Source organism: Ctenopharyngodon idella, chromosome 13, assembly GCF_019924925.1.
Source record: "Ctenopharyngodon idella isolate HZGC_01 chromosome 13, HZGC01, whole genome shotgun sequence".
In the NCBI taxonomy this organism is placed as follows: Eukaryota; Metazoa; Chordata; class Actinopteri; order Cypriniformes; family Xenocyprididae; genus Ctenopharyngodon; species Ctenopharyngodon idella.
Window position 1 is genome coordinate 36,551,329 of NC_067232.1, and position 25,085 is coordinate 36,576,413.

The window sequence follows — 25,085 nt, forward strand, 5'->3', positions numbered from 1 at the left end:
GTGTGTACAGTGATAAAAAAATGTTGTTGGTCATTCTTACCTTGAGGAAATCTCCCTCCTGAAGCTGGAAAGTGGTGGCTGTGATTTGAATCCCCTTGCCTCTGTCAGTCTCAATGCGGTAGATGCACTCGTGGTTGTTGTCGTAATTTAATGGGTAATTGGGGGACAGTAGTACACCCTGACTGCCCACAGAAGTGGCTCCACACTCGGCTAGGCAAATCCAGGAAGTATAGATGGGAAAGAGAGGTCAAAAATAAAGAAAAAGGTGAGAAGCCCCAAATGCGAACATATTGAGGGTCGAAAGTGCAAATATCTAATTTAACTTATCAAAGTGGCACGTAGCAGCAGAAAACTAGGGGTCGGTCACAAATAAGTTGGGTTTCCTTGAAGCCTGTAGTGCCCTGACAGCTGCTACTCTATTTCCTATGGATAGGCCAATTTTAGGCCAAGGTTTTGTACCGGCTGGATTTTGAGTCTTTGTCATTTTGATGAATCACCACAAGAGCAACTTCAGAGGAATACTAATTAACAGAGAGGCTTTTATGCATTAGCTAGTTGCTGGTCACAAAAGCTCACTGCTGTGTTAGTATCAGATGTCCTTCTGTTTAATATTCTGCTCCAGCAACTCTGTAAGTATATAAGCAGATGTTGCTTCAAGACCTTGAGCTCAGCAACTTAAGATAAAACTCTCCAGCAACTGCCTCCTGGTATCCAGACTTTTAAAAACTGTATCAGTTCTCCTCAGAGACAAACTACTGAGAGAAATGATTCTAAAGTGAATGTGTGTGTGTGTGTGTGTGTGTGTGTGTGTGTGTGTCAGAAGACATCAAAAGTCAAGAATTAGTTTGGTCAAACGCTTAAAATCAATCAATCAATCAATCTGTCTGTCTGTCTGTCTGTCTGTCTATCTATCTATATATATATATATATATATATATATATATATTTCTAAACTACTAAAATGAAATAGCCAAGGTGTCTAGCCCTCCCCCTCCACTTTATAAATAAATATCATGCTTTTTGATTGGGAATCTCTGGTCTGGAGGCTTTCAAAAACTGGAGATAATTTCTTTCATTGAGAATTTCTCTATCAACCCTTTATCAATTTTGTAGCTACTATAATCCTAACCTCTCCAGGCTAATGTTTGTTGTGCTCACCAGACCAATTAAAGACACACTCACAAGCTCTTATTACTCCACAGCGATTAACCACTATTAAAACCCGGTCCAACAGGAGGACTGCACAATTACAACCAATTATTTTGTCAGCGTTTTTAATGCTGTCCACAAATATCCACGACCTTAAACACTTGACAGCCACAGCAGAAAAAATAGCAATCTGCAATCTGATCAATTTTAATTCATTTATCATGGCAGGGTACATCTCTGAAAGTCTTTCGCCCTACAATGCGAACATTTACTGTGTCAAGTTCCATTATAAATAAAACATTAATAAGATGGGGGAATAGTCTGAGCATTTAAATAATGAATTTGAGGCATTGTAAAATGGACTCAATTTAGGGTGAAAGGCAGAGACCAGATTTCTAAAAATATGCATTGGCTAAAATTTCACTCTAGTTCTCTCTCGCTTTTATGGGACATTTTATGGCCAAATTAGCCTGACCAATATTAAAATGCCAACAGACTCTCAGAAATCACTGATTTAAAGCACTGTGAATCTGCATTTTCATGTATTTTTAATAATTCAAACGTCTATTAAACAACAAAAAAGTATGAACAAGACATTTATTAACATATGTATATGTAGACCCTTCTCTATCTTAAAATACTTTATTAAGAGTAGAAATCATAAGAAATTCTGATTCCATTTAAGGCCTTAACATTGAATTACTTGTTCAGAATTAGGGGTTGAATGACTTCAGTGCTGCCCACAAGGCTATTGCTCCTACAAAACAGTTATTTTGTGTTTGGGTCATTATATTTCTCACAGATTTCTGCTTGTTCTAAATCAGATACAGATAAAGTAGCACAATAAAGATTGTATTTATATGAACGCATTAGTGGGAGAGTGATTGTGTGTGTGAATTAATTCTACTGTACCTGGCAGCATCTCTCTACTAATAGTGAAGCTGTGGGTTTTAGTTACTAAGAAATATATGCTAGAACTTTTCAGTTTCTAAGCTATTTTATTAATAAATCATAGAACAGTGTTGACAATACACTTCTGTGCTACTGAATGTTTCTTTGTGCGTGCGATCTGCATGTGATGTGCGCGCTATGCTGTTTGTATGTGTGCGTCATTCTCCTACGCTGTTTAAGTTCAGTGCTTCCAGGTTCTACGTGATCAGCAAGAGGCATTTGTGTGATGTTGATGCAGGAGTCGGCCAATAATGAGTCACCGTTCTAATGTTGAACCCGAAAGCGCTGAATGTAAACAGTGTAGGAGAATGACACAGAAGAGAAGATGTTGAATAAAGTCGTTATTTTTGTTTTGTTTTTGTGCACGAAAAGTATTCTCGTCGCTTCATAAAATTAAGATTGAACCACTGCAGTCACGTGGACTATTTTTAACGATGTCTTTAGTACCATTCTGGACTTCGAAAGTGGTGGTTAAATTGCTGTCTATGGAGGAGTCAGAGAACACTCGATTTACATCAAAAATATCTTAATTTGTGTTCCGAAGATGAATGAAGGCCTTACGGGTTTCAAACTACATGAAGGTGAGTAATTAATGACAGATTTTTCATTTTTGGGTGAACTAACCCTTTAAAGTGAAGCATTAAAGTTGACTAGTTTACTAGTCTGTGCAACCCCTTTTCAGAAGAACAGAATAAGAAAAGCTCCAAATGTTAACTTCATGTTAAATGTGTAAATGTTACTCACAAGTTCATTCTTATTACAGTAATAATTTGAGAGTATTTTTGGTCATGTTAATTCTGAATTCCCAACCTTAATATTGTATAAGTAATCAACATTTTCAAGTTTCAAAAATGATATAAAGACATTGTAAAAGTATTCCATATGAATAATACAAAGCAATCGTGTCTCTTCAGAAAACTTGGATTAAATTGCTTGATTCCCCTAGCAAAAAAAGTAATATATTTAAAATACATTTATTTCATACTAAGTATAGTTTAAATCTATTAACATATTTACTGACATCGCTTGAGACTTACTGATAAAAATTATAATTAAACTTTATTTGGAGCATTTATTTATTGCACAATGCACATTTCTTAATATTAAGCCTAAAATGTGTTTTAATGTCACTATTGATAAGGACTGTATGATCTTTGAATAAAATCTGTCTTTAAGTGCAAGATATTTTAAAGTGTACCTAAAGTATACTTGCAATAGTTTCACTTTAGCACAAACAAATACGCTTCACTATATCTTTAGTTGGACCTCAGCAGTACTTCCACACAATTTAAGTACAAAATTAGTTAGAAGATTTTAGGCATAGCTGTTTAGTCTACCAAAAGTGCTAACAAAAAATGTATTTTTATTAAGTGCATAATATGTAAATGTATTTGTAGTATACATTTTAGTATATTTATTTTTCACCAGGGTCATATGGATAATTTTTACTACATCTTCATGCACTGTTTGAAGCTTGAGCACTGTGATTAACTCTTTCAGTGGATGGACAAAAATGATGAATAAAGATGAATAAAAGTCTTATGGGTTTAGAATGACAAGAGGGTAAATTATTTCAGAAGTTTAATTTTTGGATTTTGGGTAAACTATCACTTTAATAAACACTCTTATGTTTGAGAATAATAAATGAAATCATATGACCACCTACCCACACACCTGGGCAGGGCTGCACTCCATACTCTCCGCCCTCCACCCAAGCAAGTGATCTTACTCTCGCCTTCCAGACGGTAGCCGGCAAAACAGGAAAAGACCAACGAGTCGCCAACCCCGAACTGGAAGCCCACCCTCCTGCTGTATGCAGGTACTCCTGGGTCCTCGCATGGCTCCAGGCTGTACTCTGTGGTACAAAGTCATAATAACTCTTAAACCTCCAGACTGCTTAGCAAAGCACAGGTTAGAGTAAGCACCATGACAACAGTGCCTTCAAGCAAACCATAATGAACAGAATGAGCGATGCTCCCACCAGAGAAGGTGATATTGAAGCCCTCGTATGACATGGAGAAGTCTGAGACGAAGCGTAGCTGGACGCTAAAGTTGCCAAACAGGCCGGCTTTGATGGAGGGCGGCAGGACGGAGCCTGTGAGCCTGGCCACCGGCTCAGTGAAGCTGCCGTCCTCGGTAATGAGCAGGTAATCATGGGAGTCCTCCAGGTGGAACGTGTGGAAGAGAAGCTGCACTCCTGGGGAGTTTCAGATGAGATTAGGGCCGTCAGTCACAAGCAAAATCTCTGTTTCACCCTCACAACCCACTGAGAAGCCTTCAGAGGGAACGTAATACTGATCGAAACAGAATCGCATTTGCCCGACATGGTGCTGAGTAATAAAATGCAGAGAAATCTGAAAGGTATCTTAAATTCGTTATCAAGGGTAATTTCAAAGGGCACAGAAAGGAACCTCATGGGTAAAATCAATGTGCCTCAAACTGTTGTCAATTTCAATGGTTCGTACGGCTCTCGTGCCTATAACCTGTTCTTTTGTCTTACCTTTCCCGTGAGACACTTCTACAGTCCAAGTGCAGTTCAGTGAGTTTGGGTAGAAATCTGGAAAACCAGGGGAGAGAACTGTTCCGGTTTTTCCGTAGATATAGCCCCCACACAAAGCTGGAAATGCAATAACAAGAAGAACTCATGTTAGAATTGCTAAGAAATTACGAGTGGTTTCAGCATTTTGCTAATTTTTTTGGATGGTTGCCAGGGTGTTGCTAAGGTATTCTGAGGGATTTTCAGCACATTACTATGCAGCTACAAGGACATGTTTAGTATTAATTCCATAAAACTCTAGCTATTTCAAAGTAATCAAAATAATTAGAGGCATGTGTTGTCTAGTAAAACTGGATTTGATGAGTTGAACCATTTGTGCTGCAAATTGTTCATTGCTCAAATAATAACAATCAACAATGGTTAAAATATAAGTCAAGACGGAGTTGATGCAGATATCTGGGTCACACTTGGCAAACAACATCCAGAACATATAAAACACTTCTTCCATAAATAAATACTATAATAAAACTTCCAAGGCTTTTTGTAGTGAAACTACAAGATGACGGATGCAAAACATGGAAATAGACATGTTTCTACATGAAAAGCAGCAGAGTTTAACGATACGCTAACTAATAAGAGGTTGACATCACATACAACGAAAATACTCGTAAGAAGATCAAAAGGAGATGTAACAACTGAGACGATTTTCCAACTGGAGAACGTCTGTCAGTGGAGACAGTCAAAAAAAAAAAAAAAGCTTGTTTTTTTTTTTTTCTTCCTTGAAGCACCAGAGCTGTAAGACAGACATCATAACAGAATATTGATTATGTCCTTGAGCCATGCTCATCGTCCTGCTTTTATCAAAATAAATCATACAGCGCAGGTTATGACAGGACACACATTTTTGAGCCTCAGCATTTTGTCCTTAAACAGCCCAATAAATTTCTTCATCAAACGACAAATTCTCACTTATTAAATTTGCAGGAATTTTTCTCTTTTTCACAGTATGATATACAGAGGAAAAAGTAGCTCAATCTCAAGGATGAGAAAACAAAAACCCCATTTTTATTCAGAGGCCCAAACTGAGCCAAAATATATGCAATTTTTTCAGCCTGCATGTTTTTAGAAATATACTAACAGGCTTTTTACTTGCTTAAAAAGTAAATCAGATGACAGAAGGCATGTAGTAAATTTGACATCAAATATGATACATAGGCTTTATTGGGTTAATATAGTGCATTAATCTGCATTTTATAATGGCTCTGAATGTGTCTCATTCTATCAGAATTTTGAGTCTGAGCTATCCATTAAATAATAATACATCAGTCTGACAGTAAGGAAATGTGTAATCTTTCATGAGCGTGTATTTACATTCCCGCAAACAAATAGGGAGTATCTGTCCTGTCTGTAATGAAGGTCAGCCCATCAGGCCAAATCAAAGTCTGTTAGAGCAAATGCACGGAGCTGATAAGACACAGGCATAAGAGGACATTGGGAATTCTGGAACAGACAGGCAACACTCTGATTGCTCTTACCAGAAAACACTTTGTTTACTTCAATCCCTGCAATCGGGAAACAAATAAGATAAACAGCTTTATAGAGCGCTCTCCTGTAGGTATCTGGCTAAGGACTTCCATTATTTGTTCCCGCTTCCCTGTCCTTTTTCCCCAACGTTTAAGGTTATCTATGAAACAGCGCAAGCCAGTCACCTCTCCTCTAATCAAAAATGTATGAACTCAAATCTCTGAGGAGTGTTAAGAAGGCTTAACCCTTCCCCTCTGATAAAAAATGTAATACAGCCTAGCAGGGCTAGATTATGGACCGGACCAGTGCCCTCAGGTTCCAGATTGTCAAGGGTCTCCAAAGCCTCCACCAAAGGAAACTGAACAACTGGGTGCTCAAAGCTGACACCAGGGTCCAATTTTTAGACGTTTTTACACAAGGTGGTTGGGCGGAGGTGTTCCTTTTGTGCATAACCAGAATCGAGAGAGCATAACATGGCCTACCGTCACAGCTAGGCAGCGCGTGGTTCCACTGATGGTTCCTCTCACACACAATGGGCTCCTCATCGCTCAGAGTATAGCCTTGATCGCAGCTAAACGTCACTCTGGAGCCGATGGCGAAATTGTTCCCGTGCCTTTTTCCATTCACCGGGATCCCTGGATCTAAACAGGAATCTGTTTCCATCATAATGCCTGTGAGGAAGGAACAAAACAAAATATTTCATTTCACCTCCAAGGTCTAAATTGAAGGGAGGATGGTGTCTGAAACATTTTATACAGTATAAATCAGCAGATATCAGTTCCCCTGTGGTTTCCTTCCTTCAACCAATACATTTTTATTTCTACTTACTTTTTCTATATTTTTAAGACCATTCAGAAAAACTGACAGCACTTTTTTTCGAGGAATTTTTTCACTTGTCAGTTTCACAAGCATTCGGCTATATTATGTGGCCACTGATAAACCTCTGATATCTGTCTAAAAAGTCAGAGAAATGAGAACACTTTGACACGAATGAGTTTCATATATATCAGGCATAATGTCAGAGGTAATTTATTGGAAGTCGTGAATATTGTTTGAGAATCATCTCATGCTCTCTCTTGCCTACATTTCTCATATTTCTGTCTCTACTGTAGCATATTACATTATACTAAAGATGTTAAATTACTGCTAAAAAAGAGCAACTAGAGACTATTTATCAAGTCATTTGGCTTTATAAAGATATTATTTGCATTTTCAGTTAAGCTCAAAGGAGGGAAAAGTGCTAACATTTAATTTTACATGCAGACCTATTTGTATAGTTGCAATAATACAAAACAACCAGGAACATGGATATGTGCTATATTTCTAACAAGTGGTGCTAAATTTGATAAATGTGAGGTTCTGGAATAAGATCTTGTGATGAATCCGGCAAGTTCGAAAAAGAAAAAAAAGAGTGTGTTTAACACCCCAATCAACACTGCAAGAAAGCGGGGGTGCAACAAAACCTGGTTTCAAAACACACTCAGTCATCCTTCCTTTAAATCCAAAGGGCCTGGGACTAAATTATTATGGTGAAATTATTATGACTAATGAGTAAGCTATACAGCAGATCACCACCTTCCTTCAATATTTTAGGTCCTGGACAGTATTCCTGGTTGCTGCTACTCATAACTGACAAGTGAAATGACATAAATGGCATCAAACAATAGCATTTTTAACTAAAATCATACAATAATAATAATAATAATAATAATACAATTTGCATTTATTATGCAATTTGCAAATCTACATGAAAAAAAAATGATTTAACAATTTATATTATTGTTACCTTTATCCCCATTTTTAAACATTAAATAAAATAATTTAAACTGTCTATGTATCCATTTGAAGAGAATTTTCAGTTTTAATTATTTATTTTTTGTTATGGCAAGGAATATTCCTTTCTGTTTTACATCTGTATGTGCCATGATGTGATAGACTACAACATGATTCTATGTTATATAACTTTGTATAATTGGACCTATAATTTCAGTTTACAGGTCCTAGCATAATTTTGAGGTGAGGGATCCGGGATGCAGTGGATTATAAAAGCAAACAATTGTATACAGTGTGGTCTAAAAGTAGTTTTTAGATGATTTTATTAAACTATACCTCTCCAATTTAAATTCACATAAAACAATTACTATGTTGTAATTAATGAACTAATGTGAATGGACATTGACCACATAGAATCACATGACTATCTGTAAAACCTAAATGTACATTAAAGGGATATTTCACCACTGGTAAGATTGGCTTTTAAAGGGTTAGTTCGACCCAAAAATGAAATTTCTGTCATTAAGTACGCGTAAGACCTTCGTTCATCTTCGGAACACAAATTAAAATATTTTTGATTAAATCTGAGGGTGTCTGATCCACACATAGGCAGCAACGTCACTGCACCTTGTGACGTCCAGAAAGGTAGTTAACAAACATGGTTAAAAAAAATCAACATGACTACAGTGGTTCAACCTTAATGTTATGAAGCAACGAGAATACTTTTTGTGCGCAAAAACAAAACAAAAATAATGACTTTATTCAACAATTTGAACCGTTGTCATATGTAGTGAACTCAGTGCAGACTTCCTTGTTTATGTCCGAATGCCGGCTCATTATTGGCCGGATCCTGTGTCAGCATCACATGCATGCATCGTGCTGCTCACGTGTTCAGCTTCGGCCAAAATTGAGTTGGCGTTCGGACGTAAACAAGAAAGCCTGCACTGAGTTCACTACGTATGACAATGGTTCAAATTGTTGAATAATGTCTTTATTTTTGTTTTGTTTTTGTGCACAAAAAGTATTCTCGTCGCTTCATAACACTAAGGTTGAACCACTGTAGTCACTTTGACTATTTTAACCATGTTTTCAACTACCTTTCTGGACGTCAAAAGGTGCAATGAAGCTGCTGCCTGTGTGTGGATCAGATACCCTCGGATTTCATCAAAAATATCTTAATTTGTGTTCGAAGATGGACGGTGGTCTTATGGGTGTGGAATGACATTAGGGTAAGTACTTAATGACAGAAATTTCATTTTTGGGTGAACTATCCCTTTAATAAAACTTGGCTGTCTTTTGCAGTAGAAAGGTGTTGAAAGGCAGGAGCAGGAGCTGTAAAAAATTCCACCAGATGATGCATTTTGAGGACTTTAGCTGACAAATAAACCTGGAGATCTGGGTGCAGGTAACATGGAGAAAGAGTACACATTGTTCAATTACAAATACTGCCAAAATTGCAACAATACAAAGCTGGTTGAAATTCTGTGAACTTGTCTTTTAACAGTTTTAAGATTAAAGTTACATTTAAATGTAACTATGTCGGTTGAGAGTGTGAAAATTTTTACACTTAACTATAAATTTGACATATAAAGTATTTAAAAGCTTTTATGCAAGTGGAGGTTTAGCCGTTTTCCGATAACGACAGGATGCCCACTGAGGTTTACAATTTACCAACCTTCTTTTATAAATATATCTCTGTGGGGGATCCTCTAAAATTGATGTCAAATCCGATTTCAGCTTGTTCTGGCCTAATACCTGTTAACCAGTTGACAATAACTACAAGAGCATTAAAACATTTTAACAATAATGCTGGGCCTCTCTGTTGAGCCTGCACTAACAACAAACAGGCCTTGTGGCAGCGGGACATTAAACTTTAATCGCACTCTGAAGCACATTTTATGAACCCACCACCACCAAACATATTCGAAAAGAAAACAAACATTATTTTCAAATCAGTTTAATTATTCACAGAGGTTCCTCACCTCTCTTAAAGTTGTCTACTGCCTCTGGATGTTGATATTTGTCATGTGATGCTATCACACACATGTTAGTTTTCTCAAAAGAATTTTTAGACAACTAAAAAACTATAATCTAATTGTAACCCTGAAGAAACCGTTCCAAATACATTACATGCACCAAAGAGCGTGTCCAGCCAAAATTTGCGCAGTGTTGCAGAACCGCCCACTGTGGAGCATGAAAACCCAATATCCATGCATTTAAATCACTGCAGATGCTGACTCACTCTCATAGCGGATCTGGAAGCCTTCGCTGGAGCGGCTGTTGTCGGTGGTAAAGAGCAGGTACATGTAATTGCTGGTGCTGATGAGGAAGTGAGGGGCTTGAGTGCCGTGGTACTCGCCAATCAGAGGCGACGAATTGGAGGGCCCATCCCGAATTTCCAGCGTGTCGTAATTAACCTCCGTCTGAAACCTGCACAGGAATTTGAAAAAAATAAAAGAAAAAAACATTAAGTGGAACGTCTGCTTATGACCTAGGTCTTTAGCAGAATTACTCTAATAAGGGAGATTAAACTGGAAGGTTAACAAACGAAATTGTAGGAGCGAGAAACTGCACTGAAGAGACTTTGGCCAAAGTTTCCAGAAGCGGGACGGGGGGTGGGTGTCTGGGGGTTTCACGTGCTTTGAATTCCCAAAAACAAATCAATACCTGTCAAAAGATATCTTGATGGCATGATCCTTTCTGGCTTCAATCACCCATTCACAGTTAAGGGAGTCTTTGTAGTATCCGGGCCAGCCAGGGGACAGTAGGACTCCCATGGGAGCCGTTAGATGTCCGCCACATGGAGCTGGAACAGTGAGAGTGCAGAAAAATAGAATGTCAACAACAGCCCATCTCACAAATCCCAGCAGCACCTTCAGAAAGCTAAGAAGAGCAAAGTCTAAGAGTCCTCTCACCTTCGCAGCGGGGGACTGCTGCGTTCCACACCACGTTTCCATCCTGGATGACACAGGTGATGGATTCGGATCCGTGGGTCTTGATGAAGCCCTCATCGCATGTGAAGAGCACTGAGCTGCCCAGTAAGAAGTGCTCTCCAAAGCGCTGCCCGTTGATGGGAATACCAGGGTCGTGACATTCATTTTGACCAAACGCTACAGACACAGGATGAAAGTATAATCAGTTCTGAAGCATATAATACTTAATCTAGGTCCTGCCTGTCCTTGTCTGAGAAGATATCAGCACTTAACAAGCATTAAGAGTACCTAACCTTCAATTAAGTGAACTATAATTATCTTTTGAGGAACAACTAATGTAATTGATATTACCCAGAATGCCCAGTCTCATAAGAGAAATGTTGCTGCAGTGACAATGACCTGTGCACCACCAAACCGTCACTTACAATTGAACCTCATTTTGGGGAATCCGCAACATACATGCGAAAACAATGCTAACATACATGATACGACTAAACCTATTCATATATAGGAGCCTCGCTAATCTTCGCATGTTATCATGTGTTTAAATGATGCCATCATGTAGACATAAAACAAATATTTCAAAATATTTTGAATTACAATAAGCTTGCATGATTGTCCTGTACACCGTATGGTTGAATTTAGGAACGAAAAAGACTGCAATGAGCGTGTGTAAACGAAGCTAACATACATGGCAAAACACTCTCATGGCAACTCGTAACAATTTGTACGAGATGAAAACGACTTTGTGCTATCATCATGCTTAGATTATAGGGTTTGGTTAAGAGGTTGGGCTTAATAGTGAGCTTTAAGTTTGGGTTAACATACATACAGTGCTGCTTGAAAGTTTGTGAACCCCTTGCAGAATCTGAAAATGTGAATAATTTTAACAAAATAAGAGGGATCATACAATATGCATGTTATTTTTTATTTAGTACTGTCCTGAGTAAGATATTTTACATATTAAAAAAAAAAAAAAAAAAAAAAAAAAAAAAGTTTACATATGGTCCACAAGACAAAAAAAAAATAGCTGAATTTTTTAAAAAATGACCCGCTCAAAAGTTTGTGAACCCTTGATTCTTAATACTGTGTGTGGTTACCTGAATGATCTACGACTGTTTTTTTTTTTTTTTTTTAATTGTTGTTCACGAGTCACTTGATTGTTCTGAGCAGTTAAACTGCCTAATATTCTTCAGAAAAATCCTCCAGGTCCCGAAAATTCTTTAGTTTTCCAGCATCTTTTGCATATTTGAACCCTTTGAACCAGCAGTGACTGTATGATTCTCAGATCCATCTTTTCACATTGAGGACAACTGAGGGACTCAAACACAACTATTAAAAAAGGTTCATTCACTGATGCTCCAGAAGGAAACACGATGCTTTTGAACAGGATAAAGATGTTAAAATTTTTCTTATTTTGTTTAATTTTTTTTTTTCTTTTTTTTTTTTTTTCATTTAGTACTGCCCTTCGGAAGCAACAGAAGACACTTAAATGCTTGCCAAAAGACAAATTAAGTACAATATTCCTTGATCTTCAAATTCAAAAGGTTTTCAACCCCCTGCTCTTAATGCATCATGTTTACTTCTGGAGCATCAGTGAACGTTTGAACCTTTTTTAATAGTTGTGTTTGAGTCCCACAGTTGTCCACAGTGTGAATAGATGGATCTCAAAATCATACAGTTAGAGCATACTGCTGGAAATGGTTCAAATATGCAAAATAAAATTATTCACATTTTCACAGATTCTGCAAGTGGTTCACAAACTTTCAAGCAGCACTGTATGTATGCATATGTATCCAGATCCGCTACATATCTATGTTAACATACATATGTATGTTTTAATCCAAAGTGACTTGCATTGCATTCAAGGTTTACATTGTATCAGTTCATGCCCTAGGAATCTAAACCATGAACTTGGCGTTGCAAGAATCATGTTCTACTGTTTGAGCTACAGGGATTTTTACTGTTTCGCCATCTTTTGTGAATTAGTATGACTTTTAATGAGTCTGGGTTGGATACCACACAATACAAGGCATTATAATATTCATTTACATTAATCCACTCACTATCAAAATGGAACTCTGCTAATATTTATCATCCTTTCAAAGGTTTCCATAAAGCCTGATTGATCTATAGATGCTATCATGTGTTTAAGTGATACTCTCAAGTAGAGACAAAAGCAATATGTCAAGATATTTACCATTACATTTGCTATTAAAGTACAATTACATAAGTTCAAATGTTCTGTACATCATGCAGTCAAATAAACCATGCACAGACACATGACGCAAAATGTGTGAGTGGAAAGCTACAGCAATGTATGTGATAATGCAAAGCATATATAATATGTACTGTAACAAGACATTAATTCACTTTATGATTGAATGCTTGGTTCTGAGTGGTTAACAAACATCCATGATGTTCAATAATTCATTTTCTCTATCTATCTGCACAGCTACTGTATGAAGTAGTTCCAGGTTGTTGAAGTAGTTTGCTGAACTAGTCAAACTAGTTCAGCGGTGGCTTCAGCGACTATTCAATTAGCAATGACTATGAAAATAGTTCTACATTAGCATTTAAGGGACCAAAACCTGAAAAATGTTTTCAGATAAACCAAATATACTTGTGGCCACCATGGTAGAAGTGCAATAATTGACTGCACTTAATAGATAGTTAAATTATTTAAAATCAATGCAAATATTTAATGCACACACCACTTTATGTCGAGGCAGCATTAGCATCCTGGGGTGTGCATTGATTCTCATAATTTAATTCAATTATTTCTTACTTTACATTAACAATTACAATTTCTCATGAAAAATAAATACGAATCATATGGAAAGCCACAGACATTGAGGCGTTGCGTGGATGTCGGCAGAGAATGTTCAGTCGCATTACAGCACTCATTTTTAAACCCTCTATTGTGGTTTGAGAGACTCAGATTTTGTCAAATCTCTGTTTTCCCTTAACACAACTCTGCAGACAGCTCACATATGTGTCGCACATGCATCACAGATGTCAGTGTGGAAGCTTCAATTATTCAATATGTGCACTTGCAGAAGCAGAGAATCCTGCCAAAGCTATTTTAGTGTTTTCATTTGGTGAACACATCTGTCTGTGAGGCCCCTGTGGAAGTGTGATGGCTAATGCATGGAGACCTTGCGGCCAGGACTTAGGGCATGTACGCAGCTCTACCCCATTCCCCAATGACAGCCTCATTGTTCTTACGGCCGTGCCTGACAGTTGCTCCAGCGCCACTCCAGCGGAAACATGTCTACTTCTTTCTGAGACAATGACACACCATTACCGAAGCAGCACTGCTGTAATATCAAACAACACAATCCACTGACACTGACATCGCCTGCAACTACTGGTTCCATCTACCCCAAAATTTTGTTCCCACATAGACGTGCCAATAAAGATCACGGTCCCGGTTTCATCAATTCACTACAAATCTATATATGTCCGTTTTCAGCCATTATGCTCACTGACTAGAGGAATCTCTAATGGCATTCTAACTGTCTGTACTATTGTTTATTATTCTCAAAAAAGCATAAGTAATATATAACAGCTGCATGTATGCTTAGCAGTTGCCTTTTTAATCCAAAGCATGCGTTTCATCAGTATATGTGTTTCTTGGGAATCAAACCTTGATGTTGGGCATTAATAGGGCATGGTATATCACTTAGCTACAGAAACACAACATTGGTATCAAAGCAAAATTGCAGAGAGGGTAAAGCTACAAAATTAAATGCATTTTTGATTATAGAACATATTTCAGCAAATCAGCTTCCAATGTTTGCAATCACAACTTAAAGTACTTACTGCTGCTGTGGTCACCTCAAGCAGCTTCTCAAGTTAGCTGGCTAGCTAGCTTAATTTTCAATGACAAGCTTGAGGAAACCTCTCTATTTCCTTGTGTGCAATGAGATACATATGATGCAGACTTAGAATTTAAAAAAAATAATAATAATAATATATATCTTAATCATGTTGCCTATTTTTTGTAGTCATCACGTTGAGAGTGTATCTATGTCATAAAATGTTGTCTATGTTAACAGCTCACTGGGTTTTAGTACAGCGTCATTGTGGACTGGGATTATCAAGGTTTGCAGTGCACAAAGACCTAAATACTAAAACACATTTATTTTTTAGTTCAAATATAAGCTCATCTCAGTGGAAATAATATTTGTCAATGTAATTTTAAAAAAACCTACAGTATCTCACAGAAGTGAGTACACCCCTCACATTTTTGTAAATATTTTATTGAAATGACACTTTGCTACAATGTAAAGTAGTGACTGTACAGTTTGTATAACAGTGTAAATTTGCTGTCCCCTCAAAATAACTCAACACACAGCCATTAATGTCTAAACTGCTGGCCACAAAAGTGAGTACACCCCTAAGTGAAAATGTCCAAATTAGGCCCAATTAGCCATTTTCTCTCCCCAGTGTCATGTGACTCGTTAGAGTCTCAGGTGTGAATGGGAAGCAGGTGTATTAAATTTGGTGTTATCGCTCTCACTCTCTCATACTGGTCATTGGAAGTTCAACATGGCACCTCATGGCAAAGAACTCTCTGAGGATCTGAAAAAAAAAGAATTGTTGCTCTACATAAAGATGGCGTAGGCTATAAGAAGATTGCCAAGACCCTGAAACTGAGCTGCAGTACGGTGGCCAAGACCATACAGTGGTTTAACAGGACAGGTTCCACTCAGAACAGGCCTCGCCATGGTCGACCAAAGAAGTTGAATGCACGTGCTCAGTGTAATATCCAGAGGTTGTGTTTGGGAAATAGATGTATGAGTGCTGCCAGCATTGCTGCAGAGGTTGAAGGGGTGGTGGGACAGCATGTCAGTGCTCAGACCATACGCCGCACACTGCATCAAATTGGTCTGCAGGGCTGTCGTCCCAGAAGGAAGCCTCTTCTAAAGATGATGCACAAGAAAGCCCGCAAACAGTTTGCTGAAGACAAGCAGACTAAGGACATGGATTACTGGAACCATGTCCTGCGGTCTGATGAGACCAAGATAAACTTATTTGGTTCAGATGGTGTCAAGCGTGTGTGGCGGCAACCAGGTGAGGAGTACAAAGACAAGTGTGTCTTGCCTGCAGTCAAGCATGGTGGTGGGAGTGTCATGGTCTGGGGCTGCATGAGTGCTGCCGGCACTGGGGAGCTACAGTTCATTGAGGGAACCATGAATGCCAACATGTACTGTGACATACTGAAGCAGAGAATGATCCCCTCCCTTCGGAGACTGGGCCGTAGGGCAGTATTCCAACATGATAACGACCCCAAACATCTCCAAGATGACCACTGCTTTGCTAAAGAATGTCTCCAGACCTAAACTCTATTGAGAATCTGTGGGACATCCTCAAACGGAAGGTGGAGGAGCGCAAGGTCTCTAACATCCACCAGCTCTGTGAGGTCGTCATGGAGGAGTGGAAGAGGACTCCAGTGGCAACCTGTCAAGCTCTGGTGAACTCCATGCCCAAGAGGGTTAAGGCAGTGCTGGAAAATAATGGTGGCCACACAAAATATTGATACTTTGGGCCCAATTTGGACATTTTCAATTAGGGGTGTACTCACTTTTGTGGCCAGCGGTTTAGACATTAATGGGTGTGTGTTAAGTTATTTTGAGGGGACAGCAAATTTACACTGTTATACAAGCTGTATACTGACTACTTTACATTGTAGCAAAGTGTCATTTCTTCAGTGTTGTCCCATGAAAAGATATAATAAAATATTTACAAAAATGTGAGGGGTGTACTTCTGTGAGATACTGTAATAACTAATTAAACTCAGAACTCTTTTTATGCATGGCTACATTTGGCTTCACATGGGGAAAAAAGAAATCCAAAGCTTGTTTCTATAAAAATAAAATCCCATGAAAGTTGTACTGAAGGTCAAAATGATGTTTAAGTACTGAAAATATGAATGTATGGCATTTTTCACAATGGAGATATGTCTAATGAAAGGTGCTGTGATCTTACCACTAAATTCTCGACCTTGAAAAGTTAATATATTACAAATTATTCTATTCAACTTTGAAGTTATTATTCTGATTTAAATCCTATAGAAAGCCACATGCTGCTGCTGCAAAAAAAAAAAAAAAAAAAATGTTTTAGGGAACAATAAGAGAATCAACTAGCCTTGGGAGAAAATGATTCAAATGTCTCTTGGACTGATCGAAAGATTAGAATTTTTCCTATGTACATGTTGTTTAAGGGAGACTGGCAAGTAAGAATTTCATTGTGCGGTCTAAAACTGTTTTTTAACTGTGCATATGACAATAAATGAAATGAATTGAGTTGAATTGAACTGAAAACTGCCACTATGGTGGATCTAGTAATGAAAGTCCTGCCTTCCAGGTAAGAGTCACTGCCTGGTCTTAACGAAACTTGGGCTCAGAGTGAAAGAAACAATGTTTATGATACTATTAAAGTCTGATTTTATTGCGGTTTTAAAATATTTTCTTGAAATGTGAGTTTGTGACAATTTGGTTTTCCATTCAATTAGATAGGAGCTATACTTGCATGACTGAAAATAGCTGCCCGAGTGCATTCCCAAGATGGCAGCCAAGTGAACTGACTTGCCTTGTAAGGGACTTTGTTATATCCCAGTTTAATATGCGGATATATTGCCTTATAAGCAATTTGTAGAATGATTTCCCTGAAAAGTGGAAACAATGTGGCACTGTGGCATTATCAAACATTACTCTGTTTGAGTATCCCAACCAGCCCAACACAGCTACATTATTTGTACTCTTAGTAGTACATAAATTACACACTTCACCTTTAAAAATAATGCACATCATAAAATATATATTGCATTTACTTGTGTAGGTGATATTAAACCCCTTTCCCGTATTCGAGTGGTCTGACTGGAACTCCAAGCGCATTATATGCCCATTACTAGCGATCTGTGAGGGTACATCCTTCCCAGAGAACGTTCCAAATGTGGTGGGCTCCGGCATCCCATCGTCTTTCACAATGAGATAGTCAAACTGGGGCTCCATCTCAAAATCGCTGAAAATGAGATGGATCCGATTGCCCGGCTCGGCTATAATGAGCCACACACAGTTCATGTTGTTTCCGTATTCCTCTGGGTAGTTTGGCGAAAGGATGATGCCTGACGGAGTGGTGAAATTGAAGAAGCAGGAGACTGTGGAGATGAAGACAAATATATATAATTCCATTACAAAGGTCACAATATTTATTTTAGTTCACAATGGATATGTTACCAGAATGTTATTTTCTCTAAAAAAAAAAACAGATAAGAGGAGAGATTGTTCACATAGACCATGATAATGAGTTCTTTGCATGGTGCAGAAATGACAACATGTTAAGCAATTGGTTCTAAGTATGAGCTTTGTCAGGAAAACAACAAAACATCCATTCAAGAGGTTTTCATTTTAACAGCAAAATACCACCACATGACAGGATTATCTCCGATTGTGGGGCAAATTCACTACAGTCGTGCCCTTATTTTAATTTGTGAGTGCAAAATCTGGTACAGTGGTTCAGTAAAACAATAATGTTTCTTTCTTGTCTTATCAGTGACAAACACCTTCTTAAAATGTAAATTCAGATTATTATAGATAGATAGATATTACATAATATTTTTGTAGATCAGGCATATCTCGATCTACAAAAATATATATTTATATATATATTTGTTGAGCAAACACAATGCTTACTGCATTCCCACTTGAGTGAGGAAGAGGAACAGTAACATGTTCCAGAAACAGAAATATGATAATTGGCCTCTCATACAGCAAACCTGGGAATTGCCAGCATGGACAGATGCCACTCGGCTTCATATCTGCCCCTAATCTAGATGTCATGTTTTTACAGAGGCGATACATTAATCATTCTAAATGGCAACATGTTAATTATAACCATGCATTTCAGAAAAGGACTCTTACAGACGCAGCTGGGTTTGTTTCCAGACCACTGGTTATTTTGCTGGCATGATATTGTCCTCTCGCCAACCAATTCAAAAGCAGCCTGACACTCAAAGGTCAGCACATCACCATGTAAAAAATGGTCTCCAGTTCGCTTTCCATATGCAGGGATGCCTGGGTCTCCACAGCCACCTTTCTCAATTTCTGTGGGGGGAAAAAAAGAGTACATGATTTACTTAATTTAAATATGTTGTTTTCAGTCTGGCAATTACAATGGATGTTGTTCTGATATGCCATATGACTTCTTTTGGCAGAGTAAGTAGTCTAATGCACTGCTTTTGCTCTAGAACTTGGATTTTACATTGAGTATCAAGTGCCGACTCAACACAGTACTACTTACTATTGTACAGAGGTAAACAAAATGTCCTTACTGAAATGTATTAATATAAACCACATATGCCTAACAATATGTAAGAAATATTGCCTCAACATTATATTTAAAAAGAAATAGCAATTTCTTTGACATAATAGATACAGGCAACATCCTTACATTCAAACACTGATAAACCTATTTATGTTGTTATCCTAATGTGATTACATTTGGTTGCATTTTATTATTTGCATTTAGCATTGTTTTTTGCCAGGCTGTTTTTTTCCATGCTATCAGACTAGACATTCAACACATTTCTGAGTTGTGAGAACTACTGAGCTAAGGCTGTATATTTCGAGGAAGTGTTTGGAACACAGTATAAAACGACAGTGACAAACGAATGATGTTCAGGGAAGAGTTCATTTTTATGTTAACAACTATGGTGTCAGCTTAACAGCAAGTGCTCTATTGACCCAGCCAGACGATAATCTACAGCAGATGAGTTTCCCACTTGTGGCAAAATCCACAACCTCTACAAAGTGTTAAGAGCATGCTAAATACCTTCGGTGCTGCCACAGGCGATTAGTTCAAGAACCCACAAGAATGGTAGGCTATCGTGTTAGGACTGCCAACTCATCATGACCAAAAAGCAAACAGCTCTTACAAGCAACAATGATAAATAATGCACAGAAAGGCAACTGGGAACATTACCAGCTATAGAAATGCTCCATTTAACATTCACATATATTTTTGTATAGGGTTTGTTAACACACCATTAAGCTAATGTGTTTACCTGCCTTAAGCTCTAGACCAAACAAATCTATTATGTGTCCTATTGACAAAAATGTCAAATCTGCCAGGACAAGACATTGTGTTCCTTAGACACTGGCAACAACTAATAAATTAAATGTAATAGCCATAAATGGAAAAGCAATTCTCTGACATTTTCTGTGCAATTAAGTGTAAAATAGTTTTTCAAAGTTCACTTTTGTTTAGGTTCTTTGGTAATTACTCAAGCATTTTCCCTTTAAAATCTATTAAATGGAATGATTTTGATGGTTATTTCTATCATGGATAATTTTTTACAATAATGCAACCACCCCATTTCTTTTTAATAAGGGATTCTTCACCTACAAACAGTGTTAGAGCCTGTGGACCTCCAGAAGCATTGTCTATGGCAACAGCCCAAACCATATAATGACTAATACAAAAGTTCAAGCTCTAACAGAACAACAAATATTTTAATGACGAGATCGGACAAAGAACATAAACACAGGGCTATATATAAAAAGGCAAACCAAAAGGCAAACCAAAAAAGAAAACGAGAAGCAGGTGTTGCAAATTAATCAAACAATGAATCACCACAGAAACTAATGTGAACACAGGAAACAGAACAGCAAATAGTGCAAAACCAACTCAAACTAAACTCAAACACAGACTAAACATGATAGATTTCTGAAGCCATGCAATAGTTTTTATATATATATATATATCTTTTTTTTTTTTTTTTTTTGCTCATATGCGACTCATATCTGTTTTTGTCATGACAGTGTGAACAGCACAAACCTGATCTGGAATCTGAAATGGAATCTGATCTTTTCGATTCTGATTTGGGCCACTTCCATATGTCTGAACAAAAGGTGCTGTGAATATGCAAAATCTGAACAATCAAATAGGAATTCATGCGACTTTTACATCACACTAGATCGACATTCGGCACAATTCTGTGCTCATGAGAGTAACTTCAAAGATTTTACATACCTGAAGTTCAAGACAGTTGCGAAAGGTAGTCAGTGAAGGATAGTGATGTGTCAGAACTCATAAGTATTACAGTGACAGCTCTATATACAAGCAAAACATCATAAATGTTTAAAAACTCTGCTCTCTCTTTTTCAAAAATCTTTGTTTTTAATATTACCTGCGCATAAATTCTCTGGGTTCCGTGGCAGATCACACAATAACTAAACACTCAGTCCCTTACTTTAATGTCCTCTGTGTTTAATTCCATATGACAGAATTAATTCCGTATGATCTTTTGCGCATGCGGTTCATTCCAGGACCATAATCTGTTCACACTGTAATCTGATATTGGCCACATTTAAAACAACAATGTGAACAGCTATACAAAAAAATAGGATTTGAGCAATAAATCAGAATTGAGCATTAAGGTTTGCAATGTGAACATAGCCATAGAAATGATTTACAACAAAATAATGAGATTTAAGAGTTGCATTGGAGGGGAAGATTGAAACTTGTCAATGGGCAATGACTGAATTCCAGTTTATTGGTTTGGAATGAAACATGTAAATATTGGCCGATTTTCATTTTTGAGTGAACTATTCATTTAACTCTTTAGAGGTTTGGGTTTAATCATCCACTAAATGAGCCTTTGGTCTGTCTGATGAAGCTCATTGTTGGTGACCGCAGTTTCTGCACAGTTTATCAATTCTGTTGAGGGGAAAACAATCATTTGCCAATCTAAGAACTTTTAAATGAACGTATGAAATGATGAATTTGAGTTTGACATCTACACGGCCTCAAACAAAGTGTCCCACCAGTGGGTCCCGGTGGAAATGTTGTCAAACATGACAACGTGACTAGAAGCACAAGTGTGAAATTGGGTTTACACAAAGTTAATTGGGTTTGTGTCATTGTGCTGGGCTATCCAGACAGTGAGAATTGCTCAATTGTGAGGTTACAGTTCAGAGTGAAGAGCGGCTAGGGAAAAACTCTATTTCAAGGTATTAAACAGCATGCTTTGGAAAAACAAGTTAGGGGGTAAAAAAAGCAAGAAACAAAACGGATAGATAAACACAACACAAAAAAGACTACTTAATCATGTTAAATTCAATCAAAGTTGTCTTTCATTATATTTAAGGAAATCCGCTACATACTAAAACAATTGTATATACCATTTAAATTTGTAAATAAACTAAACTTTAGAAAAATTTTAAACAGAAAATGTTATGACATATAATAAATAAGAAATACTGTGCTCTATTCCTTGGTCTAATTGTTGACATAGATCATGTGAATTTCTTTGTTCAAAAGGTAAGATGTTTAAAACACTCAAATCATGCTAGAGACAAAACATGATTATCAGGTTTAGCACAAACCTGAGGGGCTTTGAATGATCATTTAAGCAAAAGTCACACCAAATTTTGTCACACCAAATTATTTTTACTCTTTTTTCTTACTACATTTTACAATTATTTATTTATTCACATTTTTGCAAATCATTATACTGATAATATATTTGAAAAAACACCATCAAGAGTTCAGATCTTGCGCAACGTGTTTACTTGTGTCAATTGATAGCATAAGAAATGGCTGTTTTTGTAGCAAATTTTATCAGTTTATCTGTGCATATGTAAATACATGCCTCAATGTATTCTCATATCTGACTTGCTTTGATGCTATTCTCCTGCAGGGTAAACGGCAGGTAGAATATTTCACGCAAGCTTTTTAAACATGTCGGAGCAGCACATACGCTGTTCCATTTGCCTTTGATTTGCATACCATTTAGAAACTGGCATGCTTTAACAACCGAAAGTCACCAAGTCAAACATTTTCACTGTAAAAAAGAATAAATAACACACTTATATTTCCTGGAAAAGAAGAAAATGGTGACAGTTTACAGTCCTTTTTCATCACTTTTATAGGGGGTGGAAATGACCATATGAAAGAGAACACCAGCAGGTGTGCATGATTTCTTACGGTTTCCAAACATTACAATGACATACCTTCATATACGGCCTTAAAACCTTGCGATCCGATCGTGTCATCGGACTGCAAATGGAGCCACATCTGGTTGCTCATACTCACAATCAAATCAGGCACGCTGGATCCCGTGAGACTGGAATAGAGGCACAAAATCAAATTTTATTCTTTCATTTACGTATTCATATGCAGCCATGAAAGCTTATACATAAACCCAGTGCCTGTTTCATGTGGCGGGTGCTCTTGAAAGAAAATAATAAACTGTTATTTCATGGAGCATAAAGGTAGGGTATAGAGGCATTTGTGAATAGAAGCACATGCATGTTCAAAGTTTAACATTAGAGACCTTTTTGCTCTACTCACACATAAAGCACTCTTCGAGCATCACCTATCTTCCCTCCGTCACCCACTGTTAACGTATCGTACGCTCGCTCAAGGTCAAACTCTTCAAAAGCTAGCTTGATGACCTACGGGGATAAAGGAGAGGTCATGACAGACACCACAGACCAAAAAGCTCGGAAGAGAATGGCTCCATTCACACAAGGCTTACTCGGAGAATGATCATATTAAAAAGAAGTAGCAAAACTCAAAGGCAAGGCAGGTCAGCCATTGCTCTGCATTCTTTTCCATGGCTATAGACATGTGAGGCTGACTGCAGGAGTGGCGATGAAGGTGTAATTAAATAATTTTTTTTTCATTTAAGAAATGTGAGATTTTGAGACGTTCTGCAATGTATGGTGCAAAGCCTGAGGAAAGGGGTTGCATGTTCATTTGATGTGAGCACAGAAAAGAAGGCGGCAGAAAGAAAATTGGATTCAAGGAGAGATTGCTGGAAGGAGAAAAAAAAAAAAATAAATCAAGCTTAATTAGGACAACCCTATTATCAACATCCTCGCATTTTTTTCAAATGGGCCATTAAAGAGCCATTATTCTCATCTATATTCTGTCCTGTCTTTAAATGTGATTGGTGTAATTTTTTTCAATGTTACCTTCTCTTATTCTATCTTAAAGAAAAAAAAAAAAAAAAAGAAAAAAAAAAAAGACAATTGTATCCTCATTTACTCCCCCTCATGTTGTACCAAACCCGTATGTCTTTCTTTCTTCAGTGCAACACAAAAGGAGATGTTATGCAGAATGACAGCCTCAGTCACCATTCGCTTTCACTGCATTATTTTTTTTCTATGCAATGAAAGTGAGAGCGGATTGAGACTGTCATTCTGCCTTTTGTGTTACACAGAAGAAAAAAGTGATATGGGTTTGGAATATTTTGGACATAAGTGAGTAAAATTTCATTTGTACTACCCCTTTAAGCTGCAGAGACATAAGTAAGCCATTTGTAAGTTGTTTTCCCCAAAAATGTGTAAACATTGTGGCTCTAAGCATCCTGACCAGGGGTACGTTTCCCATACAACAATGTACTGTAACCTGCTGCTTAACCACCGTAGTACAATATATCATTAGAGAAATTAACTAGCTAGTCAATACTGCTTCCTGAAAACGTAGTAAAATGTTGCAACTCTCTCATTTGAACCATGTTCTAATGCACCCCTGACTGACAGAGCAACAATGCTCAATCAATGGCATGCAATTCGTGTAAGTCTATTTATTTTGTCTGACCAATGGCTGATTTGGGAAGTGTTGTAAACAGAGATTTTTATTTAACAGTTTGGTGACACTAATGGCTCAGAAAACTCAAACTTCACCTATAAAAATAAATCAGAAGAACCAATATTCAACCACATTTATTCAATGTATGTGATGTTAAATAGGCTCTTCAAACCTTAACCTTCCTTAACTCTTCTGAGGGCACAGAAAAAAAGGGTAAATATGACACCATAGTGTCAAACAACACTAACAATAAATGTGCTATAAATATGTTTTATGGAATAGCACACAGAAACCCTAATACCTGACAGATAGCACTGAAATAGGTGTCCTGAGAGCTCAAATCTGTCTATGTGACAGACTTTGTAAAAAGTGAAATAGCATGTAAGCTATCCACATCATGCTACTGAGGAGGTTAATATTGTTTGGCAAATTTAAAGACTTTGAGGAGCTCTCTGCCTCCAATTCCTACTTGAAAAAATGCAATACAATCCCACTTCATGTTGAACTTTCAACTTGGAAATGGTCCTCTGTTGATAAGGACATTTCTTTGTTCACAGTCAAACACCTGCAAAGCTAACAATACAGTTAGCATTTTGTCGCCTTGAACAAAATCTTTTGTTATTGAAATACCTTTATGGTCGGTGAAGTATAAA

The 25,085-nt window shown here is 37.4% G+C and overlaps 1 protein-coding gene across 4 annotated transcripts in view; it reads right to left on the reverse strand.

The window, feature by feature from the left end:
• Positions 1 to 25,085, reverse strand: part of LOC127524842 (CUB and sushi domain-containing protein 1-like) — a 632,721-nt gene that overhangs the window by 154,839 nt on the left and 452,797 nt on the right. For 3 of the 4 annotated variants that reach the window (XM_051916817.1, XM_051916816.1, XM_051916815.1), the window contains exons 11-22: positions 23,188 to 23,291; positions 22,848 to 22,960; positions 18,756 to 18,938; positions 17,666 to 17,992; positions 10,810 to 11,004; positions 10,562 to 10,700; positions 10,137 to 10,324; positions 6,604 to 6,792; positions 4,601 to 4,717; positions 4,082 to 4,297; positions 3,767 to 3,955; positions 41 to 210 (exon numbers count right to left, since the gene is read on the reverse strand). In XM_051916817.1, coding sequence (XP_051772777.1) covers positions 41 to 210; positions 3,767 to 3,955; positions 4,082 to 4,297; positions 4,601 to 4,717; positions 6,604 to 6,792; positions 10,137 to 10,324; positions 10,562 to 10,700; positions 10,810 to 11,004; positions 17,666 to 17,992; positions 18,756 to 18,938; positions 22,848 to 22,960; positions 23,188 to 23,291 — 2,130 coding nt within the window. Of the gene's footprint in view, positions 1 to 40; positions 211 to 3,766; positions 3,956 to 4,081; positions 4,298 to 4,600; positions 4,718 to 6,603; positions 6,793 to 10,136; positions 10,325 to 10,561; positions 10,701 to 10,809; positions 11,005 to 17,665; positions 17,993 to 18,755; positions 18,939 to 20,670; positions 22,740 to 22,847; positions 22,961 to 23,187; positions 23,292 to 25,085 lie in introns of those variants that run through there. The other variant, XM_051916818.1, reaches the window with a different exon arrangement.